The sequence below is a fragment of the Schistosoma mansoni genome, chromosome W, assembly GCF_000237925.1.
Source record: "Schistosoma mansoni strain Puerto Rico chromosome W, complete genome".
Taxonomy (NCBI): Eukaryota; Metazoa; Platyhelminthes; class Trematoda; order Strigeidida; family Schistosomatidae; genus Schistosoma; species Schistosoma mansoni.
The window spans coordinates 24,807,804-24,829,332 of record NC_031502.1 but is presented as its reverse complement, the minus strand read 5'-3'; the positions used below and the strand labels follow the sequence as shown (position 1 = coordinate 24,829,332).

The 21,529-nt window shown below is 32.5% G+C and overlaps 1 protein-coding gene across 1 annotated transcript; it reads right to left on the bottom strand.

The window, feature by feature from the left end:
* Nucleotides 1-2,238: 2,238 nt before the first annotated feature.
* Smp_165240 (putative rac guanyl-nucleotide exchange factor) lies at nucleotides 2,239-3,930 on the bottom strand (the record flags this gene model as incomplete). The annotated part of the gene is made up of 1 exon (XM_018789085.1): nucleotides 2,239-3,930. The coding sequence occupies one exon, from the start codon at nucleotides 3,928-3,930 to the stop codon at nucleotides 2,239-2,241; it is 1,692 nt and encodes a 563-aa protein (XP_018654564.1).
* Between the last annotated feature and the right edge of the window lie 17,599 nt (nucleotides 3,931-21,529).

Below are 21,529 nucleotides of genomic sequence, written 5' to 3'. Positions count from 1 at the left end.
ACATGGAATCCTGAAGGTCGAAGGAGAAGAGGAAGACCAAAGAACACATTACGCCGAGAAATAGAGACAGACATGAGAAGAATGAACAAGAACTGGAAAGAACTAGAAAAGAAGGCCCAGGACAGAGTGGGTTGGAGAATGCTGGTCGGCGGCCTATGCTCCATTGGGAGTAACAGGCGTAAGTAAGTAAGTAAGTAATTAGTAACTGACAACTGCCTATCATGGTGCTATATTTTATTGTGTTTAAACATTGGTAAACAGCTTTTCATAACCGATATAAATCAATATAGTGAAGAATATTGGGTAAATATTGATTTTAAAAATTAGGCAATTAATCAACATTTAATATAACTGAATACTCAACCCATCCTTGCTGAGTTTTAAACTGCTTTTGTAGATATTGGATTCTCTGAGCTGGATGTTTAACCCGTATAGCTTTCATTGCCTTTTTGGACATCATCAGCATATATTTTGGAAGGTGTACTTTTGAGAGATATAAAGGATGGATACATGCTCTCGAATATACTGACCTCCAGTCTCTTCTTTGGTATAGTCATTATCCTTTTTTAGATAAATACAAAATAGTGAACGAAGTCAATATTTTGACACTGTTTACTAATTTACTTTGAATTATGGCAACGGGTATTACTTAAATGAAAAAAGAAACCTTTAAATCATTAAACTCAAGACCAGTGATAAATTTGGATCTTTTTTTTTACTTTAAAGTATGACAGGGCTTATGTGCCTTGGTCTTGCCCATGAAACATAACTCTAAAGAAAAGATAGTATGAACTGTCAGGAAGAAATGAAACAAGTTTGTAATGTTTTAAGTCCCACAACGGTTGTTTATATTATTACTAACTCGTTTGCTATGTACAGAACTGCGTACTTGGTTTGATGGCTCATGACACTACTCAAATGCCTTAGCAAAAGTAGATGGAACGGGGTTCAAACCTGGGTATTAGTGCCTGAAAGTTGAAATTCTTAACACTTAAACTATTGATTTACAAAGATTTGATGGATATATGGTTCGAACTCACGGTCCTTCAGATTGGTGCCTAAAACTAGAGCCTCAAAATGCTCGGTCACTCCATCGACGAATAATGTTTATATAATACTTATCTCCAAGAATTAACGTCTTTTTTTATCAAAAGAAGAGTAGATCATTTTTATTGATTTACATAGTAGACAGAAGACTTTTACAATATTATGAAAACATCTGCTAAAAAAACGTTCAAAAATGCTTAGGTTTCTTTCTAGTCATAGAAATTTAAAAAATCATGAAATTTCTTGAATATTTTTTCAAACCCACTTAACACCTTACTTCTTCCTTACTCTGATACACATATAAGAAAGTTATATCTGTGAGTTCGGTAGAACTCAAACTATCACATGCCTTCGAATACATATCGTTTAATGTAATTTGATAATTTCCTTCAAATTTTATTATTATTCTCCTTTTTCCAGGGACATTTGAATTTAGTCCAACTTTTTCTAAATACATTGACTCAAGGGAATCCATATACGATCAGCCTTTTAGTGATTATTCTCTAATCTAGAATTCCTCCAGTATAGTTTCATTGTATCGTTAGGTGCAAGATATTCCGAGTGTATTAAATGATAATTTAATGACACTAAACAAGTTTTTCATTCCTAGAAAGCGTAATTTCATACTTTACAATCGATGTTCGCTAGCGCCGAGTCTATGAACAAGAAGTGGAGTTATTGGGTTTGTTTGGCACCTTATTTAACAAGTTTTGTTACCCCGAATCAGTTGGTAAAAACAAATTTTAGATATCGACATCAAAAGATCATCTGGCAACTGTTCTGGGAATTTTTTAACTTCTCGAAATGTTATGAACCAGTGACTTGAATGGATTTATTTTTTACCCTTCACTAAGTGAATATCTTTTGTATGGTATTTATAACCCTGGTTCAATTCACTATGATTCTTTATTCATATATTTGATATTATTAATCATATCTACGATTTTGAGATTTTAACACTTAATTTGGCTCGTTTCTGAAGTAGACTTTCATTGGACATTTAATTAGCTTTAATATAATTAGTTTTCAATGAACTGACAAACTATAGATATTTACTTCTGAATGGTTCTAAATATATACAGAAAAATATTCAATATTCTCCGTTTTCCACTAACCCACATTCACCTGCAAATAAAAAATAAGGATATTATTCAGCCACTTAACAAAGTATTTAGGTGGTCTAATTAATGATTAATAAACATCTATCTCAAACCAAAGAAAGAAATACCCAACGGGAAATGTTGGTATTTCAAGAGTAAGTATGCTTGATAAATAACATAACTTACTTTCATGAAGCAAAGGTTGTTTGTCTATGGTTACTTGAGAGGTATATTCCATGCCAAGTTTGTTGATTACTGAGTGAGATTCACTTGCAAGAAGGTTGTCTGTGAGTTGTTGTTGACGTTGGTGTTGGTGATGCTGTTGTGTATTAATCGTCATCAAATGCTTAGGCATCCATTTGACGGTTTCCGTTGGTGTTGGCAAGTGAATAAACAATTTTTTCTGTCGATGCTGTTGTTCCTGATGATGTGGAGAGGTTATATCAGCTAAATTATGTTGATATTTATGACTACATTCTATCGAATTAATTTGTGATGGTAAGTATGAAGCAATGTCAGTTTGAGGATAACAATAGTTTGGCTGTTGTTGCTTCTGATGCTCAGACGATGACGATGATGAAGAAGAACACGATGATGAATAGTTAGCTGAAGTTGAATGTTGCATGTCATGTTGTATCATGCAAGGATTAGTGGTAACCTGAGCATGATTTACAAAGTTTATGGCAGGTTTTTCCACCTGTAATGATTCATAGTTATGAGTCGGTGAAATAGAAAGGGAGGATTGGAAAGCTGTTGGTAGTGATAATGAAGAATTGTATATATTTGAAGGATAATTACAAATAGAAGATTTGATCACTTCTTTCATTGTGTGACCGACATCAAATGGTTCTTCAAATCCTACTGTATTATCTGGGTCAGTGCAATTATTGGACATCCACAAGGAATTTTTATTCGGATAAGTTGGTTTGCTGTCCATATAATCATCGGACTTTTCATTAACATTATTATCTTCATTCTTAGTTTGATTATTTTCTTCCATCTTTTCAGTGATATAATTCTCACTGAGACATTTTGAAGTATTATCTAGCATTAACGAGTCTAATCTTGTAAAATGATTGTTAAATGGATGTAGTGTATTAACAGATGATAATGAAGGTAGCGGTGAATACAAAGATGGTAATGTTTCAACTGATGAGTTTCTGACTAACTGGTTACAGTTCGACAAAAGTTTAAGAAGATTCGGATTAGACTGATTCATGTGGTATGCATTATCAGTGTGAATGACTTGATGATAACTCCTAATATTATTATTTTCTTCAGTGCCTTTGTTATTAATTATCTCCATATCACCACATCTGCTATCGTCTTCGTTTGATATGGCCAGTTGATTTGTAGACAACTCAATAGTGTTCCTCAAATTAATTTTAGACGTGGAGAACTCATCACATTTTAAAGTGGTTAGGGAAGAATTAACGGGAGACGGGACTTTAGACGGAAGTGAATTATTATTGACAAAATTGTGTTGTTCATTATTCCAAACACTGGAGAATGGATCTTTGGATTTTGATAAAAATGTAAACTGAGAAAATGGGTTGGGGTTATTATCAGAAAAATTGGTTGTCGATAAATTGAGATTATAGTTTATAGCTGGAGTATCACAGTCTGCACATCGTGATGAAAATATGGAAGGGGAATTTTGTTTGCAACATGTACATGGATAAGGGATTTTCATATCTTGACTTGAACCATTTGAAAAGTATAACCTATTTTGCAGTTCTGAACGATAATACTCCTTTGAACTAAGAGCATTTGAATCAACCATATTATATGGAGGATCTCCTTTTAATTGTTATAGGTCTTGTGAAATTCTGAAAGATTTCATTCGAAGTATATTATGATGGAGATTCTGGCGTCGAATAATTTACTGTATTTATTTTTGTCACAAAGCAGTTACAAAATTAATTAAACTTTTAACATAGGTGTCTTTATATTTCTTTTGAACTTTTTACTTTTGCTTGAGCAGATTAAATGGATTCAGGTAAACAAGTAGTTCACTGTGAACCATTCAAATTAAACCTACAAATAAAAGAAAAATACAACACGAGATATTTGAGTTAAGTGGACTGTGAGAAATTATTTAAATCAAAGATATACTTTCTTTTTATATTCTAGACTCGTCAGAAAAAGGAGAGAGGCCTAATGTGAACTACTAAACTTGGTAGTTGTGTATGCTTTATCTACCGGATGTTGCCAATAGATCACTGGCATACATGATAATTATCTGTATTTTAGACCGATAATAGGGATAATCATGATATTTCAAGCTACTAAATGTTATTATTATTATTATTATTATTTTATAACAGATTACAAATGGTTCTTTGACTACTTCTTATTTAGTTGACAGTATATTACGGTTCCTCATGATTTCAACCTGTTAAAATGAATGTAATCATTCCTTACAATTAGTTGTTTCTTACTTGGTTAATTCAATAACCGATGTCATCAAGAATTGGTATCAGTTTAATAGAAGATTGTGTGTTGAATCTCGACTAAAACTTATGGTGCATACTTAAGATAAGGGTATTTAAACTTTTGGTCTTACGTTCCTAACTAATAATTATCAATTAATGGCTTAAACGATCGGTGAATAAGGTTTATCAAGAGCTGAACTATTCAACTACTCGGACTCTAGAAATAAGATTATTTTGATTTTTGGCTTCATTATTAATGGTTGCTTATTAGAAAGAAATAGTTTTGTATCCTATGAAATCAATTATTTGTTTCTTTTGTTAAATGAATTTGCGAAACAATCCAGATTTTAAAAAAAAACTAGACAAATTTGACTGAACTGTACTTTTTCTAATGCCCATATTATACCAATTACATTTTCTACTTATAACCTTAATTTATACACAGTCTCTACAAGTTTCATCAAAATAATAAGTTCCAAATAGGTCAAAGGTACTAAAAATCTTTAGTGACATCTATTCGTCAATTGATCCATTCCGGTATCACGTAATAGATGTATTTCATTTCTTATAAATATTCAATAATTGTCTATTATTTCTTTATTTCAAAAGAAAAATGTTAATAATGAACCACATGTACACCGACTATTCTATTAATTAGTAAATAATGAAGAATGACTAAGAGAAAAAGTGAGTGGTGAAGAGAAGGAATATGAAGTGATTGTATGTTGTTAAGACATACAGTTGTCTACGATCAGCAAGTTATAATGAGGATTTTGTTCTTATCTGAAATGTTCGAATACTACCGCATCAAAGAAGCAAACACTGTCATTATGATCCATGATTAACTTCAAATGAATGACATCTATGTACTCAGTCTATTTTAGTTATGTGAAAAGTAATAAAAGGCTCATTTTGGTAACCGTCAGTATTCTTCAATATAATACTAATACTCGTATTCCTAAAGGATACCGCGGAATAAAAATATTGATTTACACTAAGAAGTCTTGAACTTCTAAAATAATTACTACTGAGTAATAACATTACTAGTCGTTAACCATAACATTCTACATTAGGGTGTAGATGATATGATTGTCTAAATACTTTATAAGATAGTTAACAGTTGAGGAAATGAAGTAATTACAGTCACGATTACATAAATAACTTGACATTTGACAACAAAAAATTCACTGAATCATCGAATTTTCAAAACCGTTCAACAAAAGTGTCATGCATCCTAGAAATTATATATATATATCATGGAAAGAGGAGAAACTGTAAAGAAATCGAATATCTCAACCGAGTCCAAGTCTTGTGTTATTCATAAATATTTCAACCAATATTTCGCCTGCAGATGTCTTGCTCTCGAGGTATATTGTTCCTATATGAGGAAGGTATTAATTTTCTGAACATTCCTATTACCAACATCCTCAAACTGTAACTACGGAACTATTTAGAGGTATTACCGCAAGAGAAAATATAAAGTTTCGACAGAACCAGTGAATCCCTCAAGGATCGACACTATTCTTTTCAAATACGATTGAAGGGTATAAAAAACATTTTTTTGATGACGAAAATATAGTTATGCATCGCGATCAAAACTAGGCGTGTTTATTTTTAAAATCCAATATCAGTACAGTAAGGCGCTGTTAACTCTAAAGAATTACTCTCCAAGAATGCATTGTTCATAGTCATGTTTAAGAATGAGCTGACCAACTAAAACAAGTATAACGTTGATCAGGTGACACTATATCTATCCACTTATTGACTCAAAACCCATTACATTTAAATATTTATCATCTGGATTTTGTAAAATGTTCTTTATTTAAATGGAATACATGAAAAAAGGCCTAATTCTGTGAGTAGTACTAATCATTAAACAACTTTATCCTAGTATTCATTTGATTAGCAGATAATTTAATAACTTCTTATTGAAATTTGTAGTTGCAATAATAAGTGGGATTGGTGAGGAAAGGGTTAGCCTCCTTAACTTAATAGTTTATTAATTAAATTCATGTTGACAAAAATTTATATTTAACACGATGGACACTCACATGAAAGCTGATCTTCATTGAGACTTTTCAATTAGGATAGTCTAGGATTTTGTTATCCCAAAGATGTTAATAAGAATACACAAGTTGATTTTCTATAAAAATAATCCACAAGAATTGTCGGACCAAATTAATAACTATTTTTTATTATAATGTTTCTCATCAACTGATTTCTATCCAAGAAATTATGGGCATACCTATTGCGAAAACTGGCCAATCAGATTTGAATATTATCAAAACTTTAGAGGTAGACATTTTCTGCTTAGATTTAAAGTATCCAATGTCCATTATGAAAAAGACACACTGTCAAATAATAAAATGAATACCTGTCGAATTTACGATTGGTTATTTTGTTAGCCCTGTTATTAAATTTCTTTCAGACATTGTATTCAAGTAATATGTATTGGAATTAAACGATTTTCGTTATCTATGTTCTTTCAGACTATCAATTTTGTGGATGAATTATTTCTCTCCCCTATGTTAGAGAAATGTTTGTACTCAGTAAATGTATTTTAGTCAATTCCCATAACAAGGATTTTGTTGATAAGTCACACATTAACTATGACGATAGATATTCAAAACTACGAATCGGTAGATTCTATAACAGTTTTTATCCTGAACTGTTATCGATTTAATACTCAGTAGGTTTGAAACTGTAAAATACCGGGATGAATTTTAAGTGAATTCATGACAAGTACTCTCTAACAACTTTCGGGGATTAGCCAACAAATACAATAGATATTAGTCCAGTGAATTGATCCTAGTTTATAGTTCAAACACATTCATCGTTTGGTGCCTTTGAACTATCATGTTTTATCTTTACGGATCGAGGTTGTGTGGGCTGTGTTGATATGTGATCGACTGGGTAAATTCATGAGAATGATGTGGTTGAGTAACGACTCCCCATCAAAATCAAATTTTTGACGGAAAGTCTCCAACGAGAGGATATTAAAAATATAGAAATGGTAATCAAGGAGAATCCTTTATTTCTAACAAAATTTATGCATAGAATATTTAACTAGGAAATATGCTTAACTGGAATCGATCAGTAATGTTAATGATTGTAGCATAAACATTTTATGTTACCATTCACCAGTCTAATTATCAGGGTTAATTCTTACAAGTCATATCATTTTTTTTTCCTTGTTATTTACCCTTCCATAAAATTCTATCCCACAAATTGTCACAAATGAATTTTTACTGAAGCTCGATAATTATTAACTAATGTGGTTTTATTATATTTCCAGGGTGTATACCTAAAGTAATAATATGAACTTCGAAAAAACTGGCTAAGAAACAAAACCGGAAGCCACATTACTGTATATCTAATAGTCCGTACTTCATTATATTACTGTAGGTTTTATTAAGCCACTGCTACTGAGTATAAAAGAATGAGATGTGATTTCATAGGATTGAGGCATCTAATTATCTCAAGATCTATAGCTCTGAGGAGAAATTTGTAAAGTGAAATTAAATGGGTACACGTTAGCGTCAAAGACAACAATGATCTTTCAATAACTGGACTAAATATCCAGCCGTATGCAGACAGAAATTATCACAAATACCTTATAATTCATCCCTAAGATTAAATCATATTTAGTATATTGCGGAATTTCTAAAGAATTGAGTGTTCATTATGTACATAGGTAAATGGTTATTTTGTATAAATTACAAAGACACCACTAGTATTAATTTTAATAATCAACTTTTTAAGGTGAATAAAAATAACATTAGAGTAAAGATTTCACGAAAAGTACCCCTCATGTCTAATGGTAATGAACAAAGAAAATTGGCCGATTAAATAGTAGAACTAAATTCATAATTACCAGTATAAGATTATGGAGATTGTTGAGTTTTTAATTAAAATCATGAACCGACCAATGTCAGACCACTATTGATAATCTGAAAGCACTTGAAGGCCATTTCGTCCTAGTACGAGACTGCTCAGCAGTGCGCGTCCACGATTTCACTCGCCAGACCCGAATCCACGACCTCCGTCCGCGCGCGTGGTCTAACACTGAGCGGTTCATGATTTCACTTAAAAACTCCCCCAGTTCCACAACCCTATACTGATAGTTATCATATGCTCACTAATGACTAGCTTTGGGAGATAATTCTCGAAGTTCTAGTGAGAAGCCGTGACTAGTGGAGTTCAGCCGTTTCAGGTGTGAGGCAATTACTCGCTGAAGATAATGGAGGATGGTCGCGCAATATCGCGGATTAGTTTAAGTTGGACATTAACATCATCGGACGCCAGGTTGGTGGTCTAGAAGTTAAATATTCGCGCGTCGCCGAAGGTCGTGGGTTCGAGTCTGGCGCGTGAGATCGTGGAGTACTGTTGAAGAGCCCCATGCTAGGACGAAACGGCCGCCCAGTACTTTTGGGTTTTCACTGGTTCTCTAACACTGATCGGCTAGTGATTTCAGTTAGACGTTCACAACTGTCCAGTTTTATACCTATCGTATACAAAAATTAATAGTAATCCATGTTATTCAAATGATATGAAGTATGTGATAAGCTTGACTTTTAATAGTCATATAGAATTATCACTTATTCTATACTTCTAACAACTTGTCGAATGCAAAGCACAGCATAATCAATAGTATTGTGGTGTGGCATAAGTAGTATATGGTGATGGTCTGTATTTTGGCAGAAGACCGATAAGGAAAAAACTGAAATGAAGCGCAATCGGTAGGAAAATGCATAAACCATGGTGTTAGAGAAGATGAACTGATATTTACAGAAGGAACAGTGAAGATGGAGACAATTGCTTGTTATTTTGCAAATTAACTGCTTGCTGTATGGTTATCAGAATTTAGTGAGATAGTCTGTAATTTGTGCTTAAATACATTCGATTGTCTCCAACTAATGTTCTTGTTCGCCACAGTATTATTTCGTAAACACTAAACGTCTAACACGTGGTTTATTAGTAGTAATTACCGTATAAATTATTGAATGTAATTTATTCGAAAAATATGAAACATTGTATCATATATTTATTCATTTTTCTGAATCACAACTCAATTGGTCAATTGATCATTTGAGACTGAATCCAAAGATGAAACATGTATTAATTGACTCAAAGATTTTGAAGTTCATTCACGAATATGTAATGAAATCCATGCATTTTTCTAAACCCAGCAGTATCTTGACTATTTATAGGTCTCAACACAAAATATCCAACTCTGATTTTAATAAAATACCAGAAAGCTGGGTGGTTTCCAAACACAGACACAATAATTTAGTAGTTCCAGTAGAATTTTGGCTCAAGGAAGACCATCGATATATGGTTTTGAATCGTCGCAAATAACTGTTAATATCGCTAGGACTTTTCTTGGTGATTTTAACAACACTCAAACTACACGATTTAATACTGCTTTTGTATAAACAGTTAAACATATTATATTTTCATGTTATATCTAAATCTCTGTTTGGTTCGTGAAAATCCACGATCATCTGAAAGGCAGTTAATACTGCCTTAGCCTACCTTTAGTATATTTGACTGACACACTAAAGTTAACTATCTCAGTCTTAAACATAACTCAGTATTTTTTATTGTCTTAGACTGGCTTCTTGGAGAATGTTATCGATAATGAAAAGGTGTGATTAAACAAAAGGTAGTGTAGCACCAATGAGCTTGTCATTCCTATGCAAATTCAGCCTGATGTAAGTGATAATCATTATTTTTATCCTTTTAGGTCACACGGAAAGTGGAAATAGATTTTAGAAGATTTAACTAATAAACATGTGATAGGGAACTTATCTGTAGTGATTAACTGTGGATTCACTTTTTCAGCATTAAAGCACGAAAACAAAAAGATTGTAAATGAAACAGGCCATTTCGGATGTTTCAAAACTATCTAGAGCATTCAAGTGAACATGATAACGTGTTGACAATAGTTAATACTTTGATAAATAAATGATCTTTAAGAATATCGTACATTTTTTTACGTAGGAAGTAACTTGACACAAAGTCTTCAAGTAATGCTAAGTGAATTTGTCAGTTCTTAAGTAAAATATATACACAAAATCCATTAGTTTTGCTAAATTGGCACATTCTATGTGTAAGAAATTTTACATATGATTTTGACAGTTATGACCATCAAGCTGTATAATTACTCAATTTTACGCTTTCTAAAGTTAACTTTGATGAAGCTCTGAGTTAATGTCCCTATCCTGACCCTGGGTTTTACTCTTTGAATCTTAAAAGAAATATGAAATGTCGATGATTCGAGTGTGAACTATAGATGAGTTTAGGTCCAGCACGAGGTTCAAGTTTAGACCTCAGCTATATACAAACTCCAAACTCCAATCGCGTTTAACGTGAAGGGACAAAAGTGTTAGAACACAATGAAAAGAGCGGAAGAGTTGCCACTATGAAAATAAAATGTGATTAAATATCTAAACTGATAAACATGGTTGAATGTTATGCTCCAACTAAAACAAACAATGATGACACAAAAAGAAGCAATTATATATGGAACTAATAAAAACAATAGAATAGCTTAAAACTTATAAATGTCTTATAACCATACTTGATGACTTCAACTGCCGTCGGGGAAAAATCTAAGCGAGAGTTTTCAAACGGCAGTAGGAAAGCAGTTAAGAGATCAAAACGAGACAAGCAGAAATAGAATGAGACGAGTAGACTTCTGTAAAGAAAGTAATATGAGAATCATAAATACACTCATAAAGAAAAAAGCAACCAAACAAAATACCTGAGTACATCCGGGCACAAATAAAAGCTATTTCTAGATATGATAATTGTAGAAAGTCGAGCAGAATGTTTGATACGAGGTGCGCGTACAAGCAGATATGGGGGAGTGAGTTCGGATCATTGCCTAGTGACTGCGATTACGAAACAGAAAGTAAAAGGTGAAAAAACACAAGGAAAAAATCGAAAGATGTGTACACGACCAAAGTGATGGGGAACAGATCAGAAGGATGTGAACGAGCGATAACAAATTGTCTAAAAAGACAACTTTAACTTATCAAAGGTATAGCAATACATCATAAAGATGGCAAGAGAGAAGTAAAAGAAGAAAGACAAGCCACAAAACAGAGAATGGCAGAGGAATATTGATGGACAGCTAAAAGAGGAAATAAAAGAGAAAAAATGATTGAGGAAAAAGTAGCTAGATAACCCTCCTGAAGAGAACTGTAAAACGTACGCCACTATGAGAAATGAGATCACTAAAAAGATAAGGTAAAAAATAAATGCATAAATCACAAAATGAGAGTCCTTGAAACGCATTTCAAATAACATGATGATCATAATGCATTTAAGGAACTAAAAATTGCTCCAGAGACTGTCAAAAATAGAAGTGATGAACATGGAAGGGTAAAATAATTAATGGATGAAGAGATATTAAGAAATCATTATAAGAAACTATTTGAGAAGTAAACTCTAATTCGCAATACAACAATAAAAATGACAATCCTCTCACTTTGAGAGATCTTAAAAAAAGCCTAAAGAGAATGAAAAATAATAAAGCCCCAGAAAACGATGGTATAACTACCAAAATTATGAAAAAAGGAGGAAATAAATCGAAAGATCTAAATAAAATGAATGAATTCTGGGAAAACCCGAGTGCCATACCATGGCACTGCGTCAATGCTGATGTCTTAAGTCTGCATAGAAACAGAGAAAGTAGAAAGAGCCCGAACAGCTACAGAAGTATTTTCCTACTAAATATGATTGACAAAATATATGCTGGGATATTAAGTGACCAAATAGATGAAAAGGTTAATTAAAAACTACCATTAACACAATCCGGATTTCCAAAAAAAACACATGTCAGCAGTCGAAGCAACAACTGTTATCAGACATATAATACAATGTGCACATAAAAACTAAATCTGTATTTGCATTTGTTGATCCAACTAAAGCGTTCGATACGATACCAATAAAAATTATCATGAAAACTTTAAATGAACTGAACCTATCCAAAAAATATAGGAGAAGGTTTGGAAAGAATCCTTGAGAGAGCAAAAGAACATCTAGGTGGAACAGACTCGTATTTCACAATGAACAGAAGTGTCAGACGGGGTAGTACAGAAGAACTACTGCTCTTTAACCTTTTATTTTAAGTAATCTTAAAAGAAACATTAAATAAAATAAACGTTTGGATAGAACTGCTTGATAAAGAAAAAACAAGTGGAGGATAAAACACGTTGAGTATGCAGATGATTTATGTATAATGACAAAAACAGAAGAAAACGCAACGAAAGTGCTAAGTGTATTTCAAAAGTACCTTGAAAGGATTGACATGAAAATATCTAGTAAAAAAACAAAAGCAATGTTTACCAACAAAGAAGGAGACCAAAATAAAGTTAAAATAAATGATGCAACAGCTGAAAAGGTATAGTCACTTCAGTACTTGGGGTCTATTGTGAGTCAAGGTGGTCTCCCTGATGAAGCTCTTCGAGGCAATGTAACGAAAGCACGAAATGCAATTACTAGAATAAGACCAATCCTAAGATCACATCATATCAGCACAAAAACAAAGGCAAAATTAATTGGGACAAAAGTGATACCTATCCTGATACATGGTCTAGAAACTATGACAAGAAGATGCAGCGAAACTAAAAACAGTGTTGAATACTGAGAGATGGATGATTTTAGAAATCAATTATAAAAAGCAAAAAGAAACGGTAGATGAGTTAAAAAAGAGCATTAAATCACCAAACTCAGCTGAAAGAGTCTGATAAAACTGACTGAACTCATGGCAAACAGCCTAACAGAAAAACGGCAACATTATATGCAAAGTCAATGACAGCATGACAGAACGCAAACTTCTAATGCGGAAAACACATACGAAGAGGTTGGATCAGACAACTACAAGCAGATATACAAGCACTTAACGAACAACTAACTAATAACTGGGTGAACAGCCTACATAAAGTAAAGCTACACAGAAGTAATAATAGTTATAAACCCACCATGGTTGGAAAATAAGAGCTATTAACCAAATTTGTAAGTAGAAACTGCAATCGACTATTTGCTCCCAATAAAGAAAACTCAAGGTTGGTTAACAAGACACATAAAGACATATCATCCACAAAAAGTCGATGAATTTGAAAAGGAAAAGACGAAATGGAAGCTAAAATAAGACCTTAGGGTTTAGACCAACGTGCAAAACAACAACAAAAACATCACAAATGACCAATTATATAAATGTTCATATGAAAAATGTACAACGAGATTACCAACATGGAAAGGTATAGTCAATCATTGCGATGTGGTTCATAAGAGGCATGAAATCACTGGATATGAAACAAGAAAAGCAATATCAAGACTAAAACAGACATTGAGTACGAGCAGCTGTGCAGTGTTATCATTGAGTGTCTAGATATGCCAATCAGCTTCACCAATCTATATGGCTGGAAGGGGCACCAAGTTTGGCTGCGAATATATCACTATCAATTGTTAGCTATATGTTTGATTAAACTCATCTTGGTGTTAATTTTCACGAGTATGAGAAAACAATTTTTTGAATGAAAACCATGTCTGAACCTGTATTCTGATAACCTTAAAATATATTTTGACTACAGTTAGTAGTAAAAAGTAGAGTATAACATTTTGGTATATCAAGTGGTTGATTTAGTCTAGTTAATTTGTGTTGGTTTGACATTTCGAAAATAAAATGTTATTATTATTCAGTAGAGTAGCACCTATCACTTAGGACTGTATTAGGCAATATCAACTTTGGATGGTTTAAATGGTTCAGTATCTAAAATTTGAATTTGATGACGATCATTAATGCACACTACTACGAATGATCTAAAACATGGTGGATCATTGGAAAGTACAATCAGCTTAGGAAAAGCATGGTACTTTTCGATCCAATGAAAACGCACAATGCTTTACACTCATGAATACAATTAATCAGAGGTTGGATATCTGCAAATTATTGTAGCTTGTAAGAATATCATTTGTGTCTTTACTTTTGTGTTTTTTGAGTTACGATCATAAGGCTTCGTCAAATTGTTCTTTTTTTTCGACAATTCATACCCTATTAAACATACAAGTCATTAACTCAAATGAAAAACATCCTACATCCTAAACGCCTATATCTCTAGACAATTTTTTGTTTTCTGCACTCAATTTATTTTTCATCAAGCAAATTTTGCTCAAATTTGATGTAGGCGTTTAATATTGTGGTCAAAATTATTTTTTATTAGTATTATGGCCATATTTATGTCAATAAAATAAATACCACACAAGAAAACTATGAATAATGGCGTCAGCTTACTCTGTTCTTTGTCTTCTACAATTTTTTTTCCGTACTATTTTTTAGTGCAAACTGTGATGTATATTTGAGAAGGTTAGGGATGGGGGGGGGAATGAGAGAACAACAACAATAATACGAATGATAAATTACACCATATTCATTTATTTACTTGATAAAGATGTGTAACCTTTAAAATAGTATTCTGAACTGGGTGGCTGAATATGCTGAAGTACGTTTCAGTAAAAAAATGCATAACCAACGCGACAAACGCCATCATCATAAAAATACGATTTTTTACGTAAATACAAGCTGTGTTTATGGGTACGCACAAATATGAGCACCGATAATTGAGGTCTTATTCTCTAATTTATTAACATACAAACTGAAAGGTCCTCATGTATTGAATTTACCTTTTCTTGGAGAGGGGGGGTTCCTTCCACCTGTAAATAAATGACTGGTCAGTGAAATATTCTTTTATCATGTGACTAATTGAATGATATTTAATCTTGTTAATTTCTCAATCTTTTCTATCGGTCGGTCTATATCTACAAACTACTTAATATTCCTTCTCTTCGTCTATAATAATACTTTCCATATGAGGAAAGTACTGGTTAGTTTGGACGATTGACCTCATCCTACACTTTTTACAACTATAGACCTTATTTCAAAAAAAATCGAAAAAGTGAGTATTTAATTGAATATGTGGAAATAGCAGGTGAAAATGGATAAATGTGTGGATGAGTAGGCACATACAACCAAATTAGTGATTGTTTAGCGCCAAACTAAAACACTTATGGATACGAAAATATACAAAGTGTTTACCAGCCTCTACAGAACACTGACTATTTTCGAAAACAAAAAAACCAATATAATGACCACCCACAATGAGATACTGGTTATTGTTTACATCTTTTTGACTCTAGATCTAATCTAACATATCCGGTCGCCTTGTATACTATGTCTTGTTTAGCTTTAATTGACTGGGAAAAGTTAGATTATATATATATATATATATATATATATATACTAAGTGGCTTTTATTCATCTACCCAAGTTAGAGGGGAGGTTAACTTAAAGTGTACATAAAGTATGACAGGTGTTTAGATAAAAAAAATCACCGACTTTCTTCAACATACTAATTGCTAAAAAAATTTGATTAATTGTTTTTTGAATCTGGTGTACATAGGATGAAGCTGTCTGGAATATACACGAAAGAGGACATTTATATGCTCAAATGAGTCCGAATTCCAACCGGATCGATTACTGTTCATGTCTGAATCAAATAATTGGTTCAGTCCTCTTATTTTCCATCACTTTTAATTTACCCCTCTACGTCGATGCTTTATGCGTTTCTGCATACTAGTTATTCAAAACCGTAACCAGCTATTCAGTTATGGTTTATTTTTGAATCAAGAAGGTAGAGTAGAGTCAACTGTTTATGTTCAGCTAATTATATACATATTCGAATCATTTAAAAGTTCATCGCTCAGCAACTTCACCTAATACAACTTTGAAAGCGAAAACAGATGACTTTTCAGCACCTAAACGAGGGAAAATTTTTGTAAAAAAACATACAAAATTTAAATTAGAAAACTAAGTGGTAGAGAACCACTCTTAATATTTACACATCATCGGAAAACTAATCTAATAACATAAATTTTAAAAAAAATCAGTAGTAAATATCGAATGTATACTTATGAAGTCCTTGAAGAATGCCAACAGTTATTTCATGAAACCTTATTGCTATAGACGAAATTAAACCACACCGTTTAGTGTCATTCGATAGTGTAACATCCTTTACGGATATCGGATGCGTTTTTCACTTTGTCTAGTGATCATCGTTAAATTGTCTAACTTTATTATAACTTAGCATAGGTATTTTTAGCCATGGACAAAACAAGTTGTGAATAATTACTATAATAGTATGTAATCATCTTAAGCACTATGATGCACTATCTAGTTGTCACATAACATTTGAAAGTAATTTTACCAATAATACATTGATGAGATTTACGCTTTTGTAAAACTAATACATCTTCAGAGAGTAAGTCATTGTTAAAGATAATGAGGATATCAGTATAGGGATAACCAATTAACCAATAAAAGTTGTTTAGAAAGCCATGATTGCTATGATAAATTTAATCATTCTGATTTAGTAAGTATTGCTCACAAACTCTACTTAGTCAACTTAGCTCAAACACGCTTGCTTGCAATGAAGTTTGGAGTTTATGACATTTACCAGCGATTACGGCCAACAAGATTTAATTGATCTGGGCTCCGAACTATTCTTTTAGCCTGCTCATCATAACTAATTCAACAAACAAAACATTCTACACTGAGGCATGGGATACTGATTCATTCGCTTAATATAACAGGACAGTTTTATCTATTTTGAAGCACTCATTAGATCCGAAAATTTCTGCTAGTGAATCGAGTATACATGGTCCAAGTTAACATGATAACTAGAGATGTTTAGTTTTTTTACTCGTACAATAATTTTTTGGAACCAACTACTAATTTAAATCAGTTGCGTAGAAATATACACGTCTTATTGAAGTTATTTGAATTTTGGACAACTGGTTCATTTATGTTGGCTAAAGTAAGCCACACTTCAACTCCATATCATTTCGGCATTGACCATTGTTTGTACCTGTCCAAGTAATGGGAAGAAATGATTTCTACCAGTTAGGTTCAACTGTTTAGGCCCTATAGTTAATTTCGGTGTTTTTATCTTATTTTTCAAACAGATCTCAGAGCATTTACTTTTCTGCACAATCGTTTGTTACTGATCATTGCCATTAGTCTGGAATAGGGATTTATCTCCACATGAAAAAATCACATTCAAACAAAATGAAGCTCACTTGTTAATAAATCTGTGATCTCATTCTGATATTAAAAAGTTTAAAGTCGACGACAACGAAAGACACAGTGTATCATAGAAACCATAAAGTAGCTTTCGGGTAATGTAAGCACACAAACTTGATAAAAATAAGATAACAGCTGAAAAGCCACTCAATGATGATTTAGCATAACATTATAGTTAACATTCAAACCTTAAATTGTCAGTAATTATTATAGTCATATATTTTGCTACTCGCCTCTAATGTTGCTGATCTTGTTATCAACCCCACTGGTATCTGATATAGTAAAATAACTGTCTTGAAATTAATGAAAAGACTTCGTGGATATTGGTTTGATTGTTATATGGTATTCACCTGAGTTTGATATCAGTTATGTTATATCAATCTAGTGTGGGTTCCCCAAACAATGCTTACTAAAGATCCGTCCAGATGTTAAATCCAGGGTCTCCGGTCTCACAGCGAGCGCTTAAGAATTAGGCCTTACGGCTTCTATCATTTGGTAAATATTTTCAACTTTAATCAACTAATGATAAAATAGGAAATCTACACAACTTTATCGGTTACAATTGTTTTACTCGGTACACGTCTGAAATCCACCGGTCACGATTTCTCGCTAAAACTTTAAGAATTCATCTCGGAGTATCCTTCAAGTTAAGGACTCTTTAACATCATAAACCCATAGCTTCCCATGAAAAAACTCATTAAATTCTGGAGTTACTGCCAAAGCATTACTTTTAGACCATTTATCGGAACCAAATGGTCCACTGGTAGTGCCTAAGTTATTGATGGGCATTCTACACAAGCAAATAATCCTAATCTTTGATGAATTATTGAAATAATACAAGAATATCACTCCTACTCTCCCTTTATTCCGCGTATTCATAAATACATACCAATAAGCTTCTCCCACCCCTTATTTCTCATATTACGCCCAGACATTCATCACACAACAAATCATCTTATATGATTTTTATTCGGTTTTGTTGCATGATTTAACTTACGTAACACTTTCCAAGTTTTTTTTGCCAACAAAATGCAATCAGTGATATTGTTTTCAATTTTGTAAAAGTCTCCTACTATGACACGTCTCTTCCCTTGATGATAACCATAATTGTTGATCGTACAATACAACTGTCATCATTACCATGAAATCACATAACAATTTTATTATAATTATAATTATTTACTGAGTAAACTTTTGTTATTTAATTGGTGTGCAAACTCGATTATGAAAAGTAAATAAAACATGAATAAACACACACACACACAACTGTTATTATATAATGTAAACTGGGGTATGCAAATAACAAATGTTGTACATTGAACATTTTATTTATTATTTATTTGTTAGATTCAGTTATTCAAAATATTGACTTTGATCAATCAATAAATACACACATGCATATTACGACGTGATTACGTCATTAATCAACCTTTGAACTTGTATAATAATTTACGTAATTTACTAAGGTTCTCCTTAAGGTGGGTGGTTTGTTGATTTAGAATCAACCAAGTTGAAATTACTTCACCATACTTATCAATGTGGTTTGCGAAAATCTTACCAGGGGTGAGAATATTGGGATTCTTAAACAAATATTACTACGTATATCCTAGATACTTTTTGACAAAATAGGCCAACATTAATTCTTAATTGACTTATTATCTTATTTTAATAACAAATTTACTATTTCTTCTACTTCTAGTCTAAGTAATAATTTATCTTTTGCAAGTAATCTGAGTTAACGAAGTTATGTCTTAAGAAATTTTGATTGGTAACTTGGTCCGGATATTACTTATTAGACGGTATTGACAATTTCTTCTCTGAATACTTTTCATTCTAAATGATATTAGTAAATGATATATTCGTTTCAAACAGTTTCGTTATAGAGAAACCCAAGTTATCATTAAATGGGGTTATTGAATAGTATTACCGAATTCCTCTAACCAGTATATTATGATTAGGAAAACCGAATTATGCCACAGGTAAAGATAATTAGGGTGGAGGAAGGATGAAGAAGATAGTTCGTTTCCTTGATGGGATAAAAATTAATGTCCTCCTAAACGGTTATTTCTGTTGTATGAGCTGTTAATTTGTTTAATTTATTTGATCTTGAGTATGGAATCCAAGATATGAATATACAAAGCAATAAAAGAAAAATGATTTCTCAACTATTGGAGTACTGCGATGTAATCGACAAGCAACCGTTTATTATTATTTCTAACAATATTCAGTCCCAAAAGATAGGTATATGTTTCCTCTACATTGTAGACCCTCTCTATCCTCAATTCTAGTTCGTATTCTATGACAATATTCCTAATTTTAGCAGGCGCAACACATTTCAATCATTCATTCGGGATTTTGTGATCGACATTCTCCAAATCCGGTCGGTTTATAATATGAATGTAGTAGGACGACTGCTTCAAATCTTGACCTTGATAGCTGGTTGGATTTTATGAATCACGTGTCACTGAGTTCATAGTGCGTAACCCAGTGTATAGATAAAATACCATGATTATCTAAAAGTTTTTGCTCAGTTTTTGACTCCAGCTACAATTTCACCTTTTGCCATCACATTCCACTATAAGCAGTTAACATTTGCATAATATGCTTACAATGTGTTTGATACGATATGGGCTCGAAATACAATAATTTCGAAAGTAGTCATTTTTTCGTTTAACATTCGTTTGACTAAAAAAAATAGTTTACTTGCACAGATTATAGCCATATATATATGTCATTGTATTATTCGGTTGGAAGTCAGTCGAGTGTGTGAAATTTTTTAAATTTCTGCTCCGAGATTTTTCACCCGAGTACTGCGATCTACATACGTATGGTAAAATAATGTTGAGTTGTCTATATCTCGCATTATCCGATAGTTTTACCGATTCATTGATAAACAGCTTTGTTATTTATCCATTATTTCTCTTGGTTTGTCATCTTTTTTGTTTGTTTAGAGCAATGATGTCATTGTTATACTGTTACTGGTCCTAGTAACTAAATCAATGAAAAACTTGATCTGACACGAAGGTGTGAAAATGATCTGAAACGAAATGTCCCTCTGACTCTAACTTTGTTCTATTGAAGTTTAAAAATGTTCCCTCAAATGCCATCCACTTTCTGTTGTAAATCAAATAACACCTATGATTTAATTCTGGTTATTGTTAGGCTAAAGTTTCAGGTAGAATTTTGTTAAACTGGGTCAAATTGTTTATCATCTCTACTGCAGTTATGGTTATATGGTTTATATTTTAAACAATTGAATTTAATGTTGAGGTCTCTGAGAACCTACTTTGAAGGTTAGTATGATAAAGGTAAACCAATTGGGAATGTATTTAAAAATCAAAATCTCTCGAACTGCTTATCAATATATGGTCAGTAAAATATTCCAGTAATTGTTTCAATACTTGATATTCAATTTCTAGACACTTCTAATCACTAAGACATTATTTACTATACTGACGATGAAATAGATGATTATGAAAAATTATTCTCGGATTATTTGATAACTATACAGGACACTTTTTATGTCTTATAGCCCTGTTAATTATCCCGAGACAAAATTGCCAATCAGAACACAGACTTATAAGAACTTGTCCCTGTGATAAAACAATTACGCCTTAACCAGCACGAACAGCCTCGAGTCAACTCTGAGTCCTTATCGATTCCCTATATAGTAAATTTTAGCCTAGCCCGATCCGTTCAGTCCAGGACATAAATAACAGTCTTCGAAGCATGAATTATGAATTTCAGACATATGTGGTTAATATATAGGCAGACCAGACCGCTTCACACCCGTAAATGAA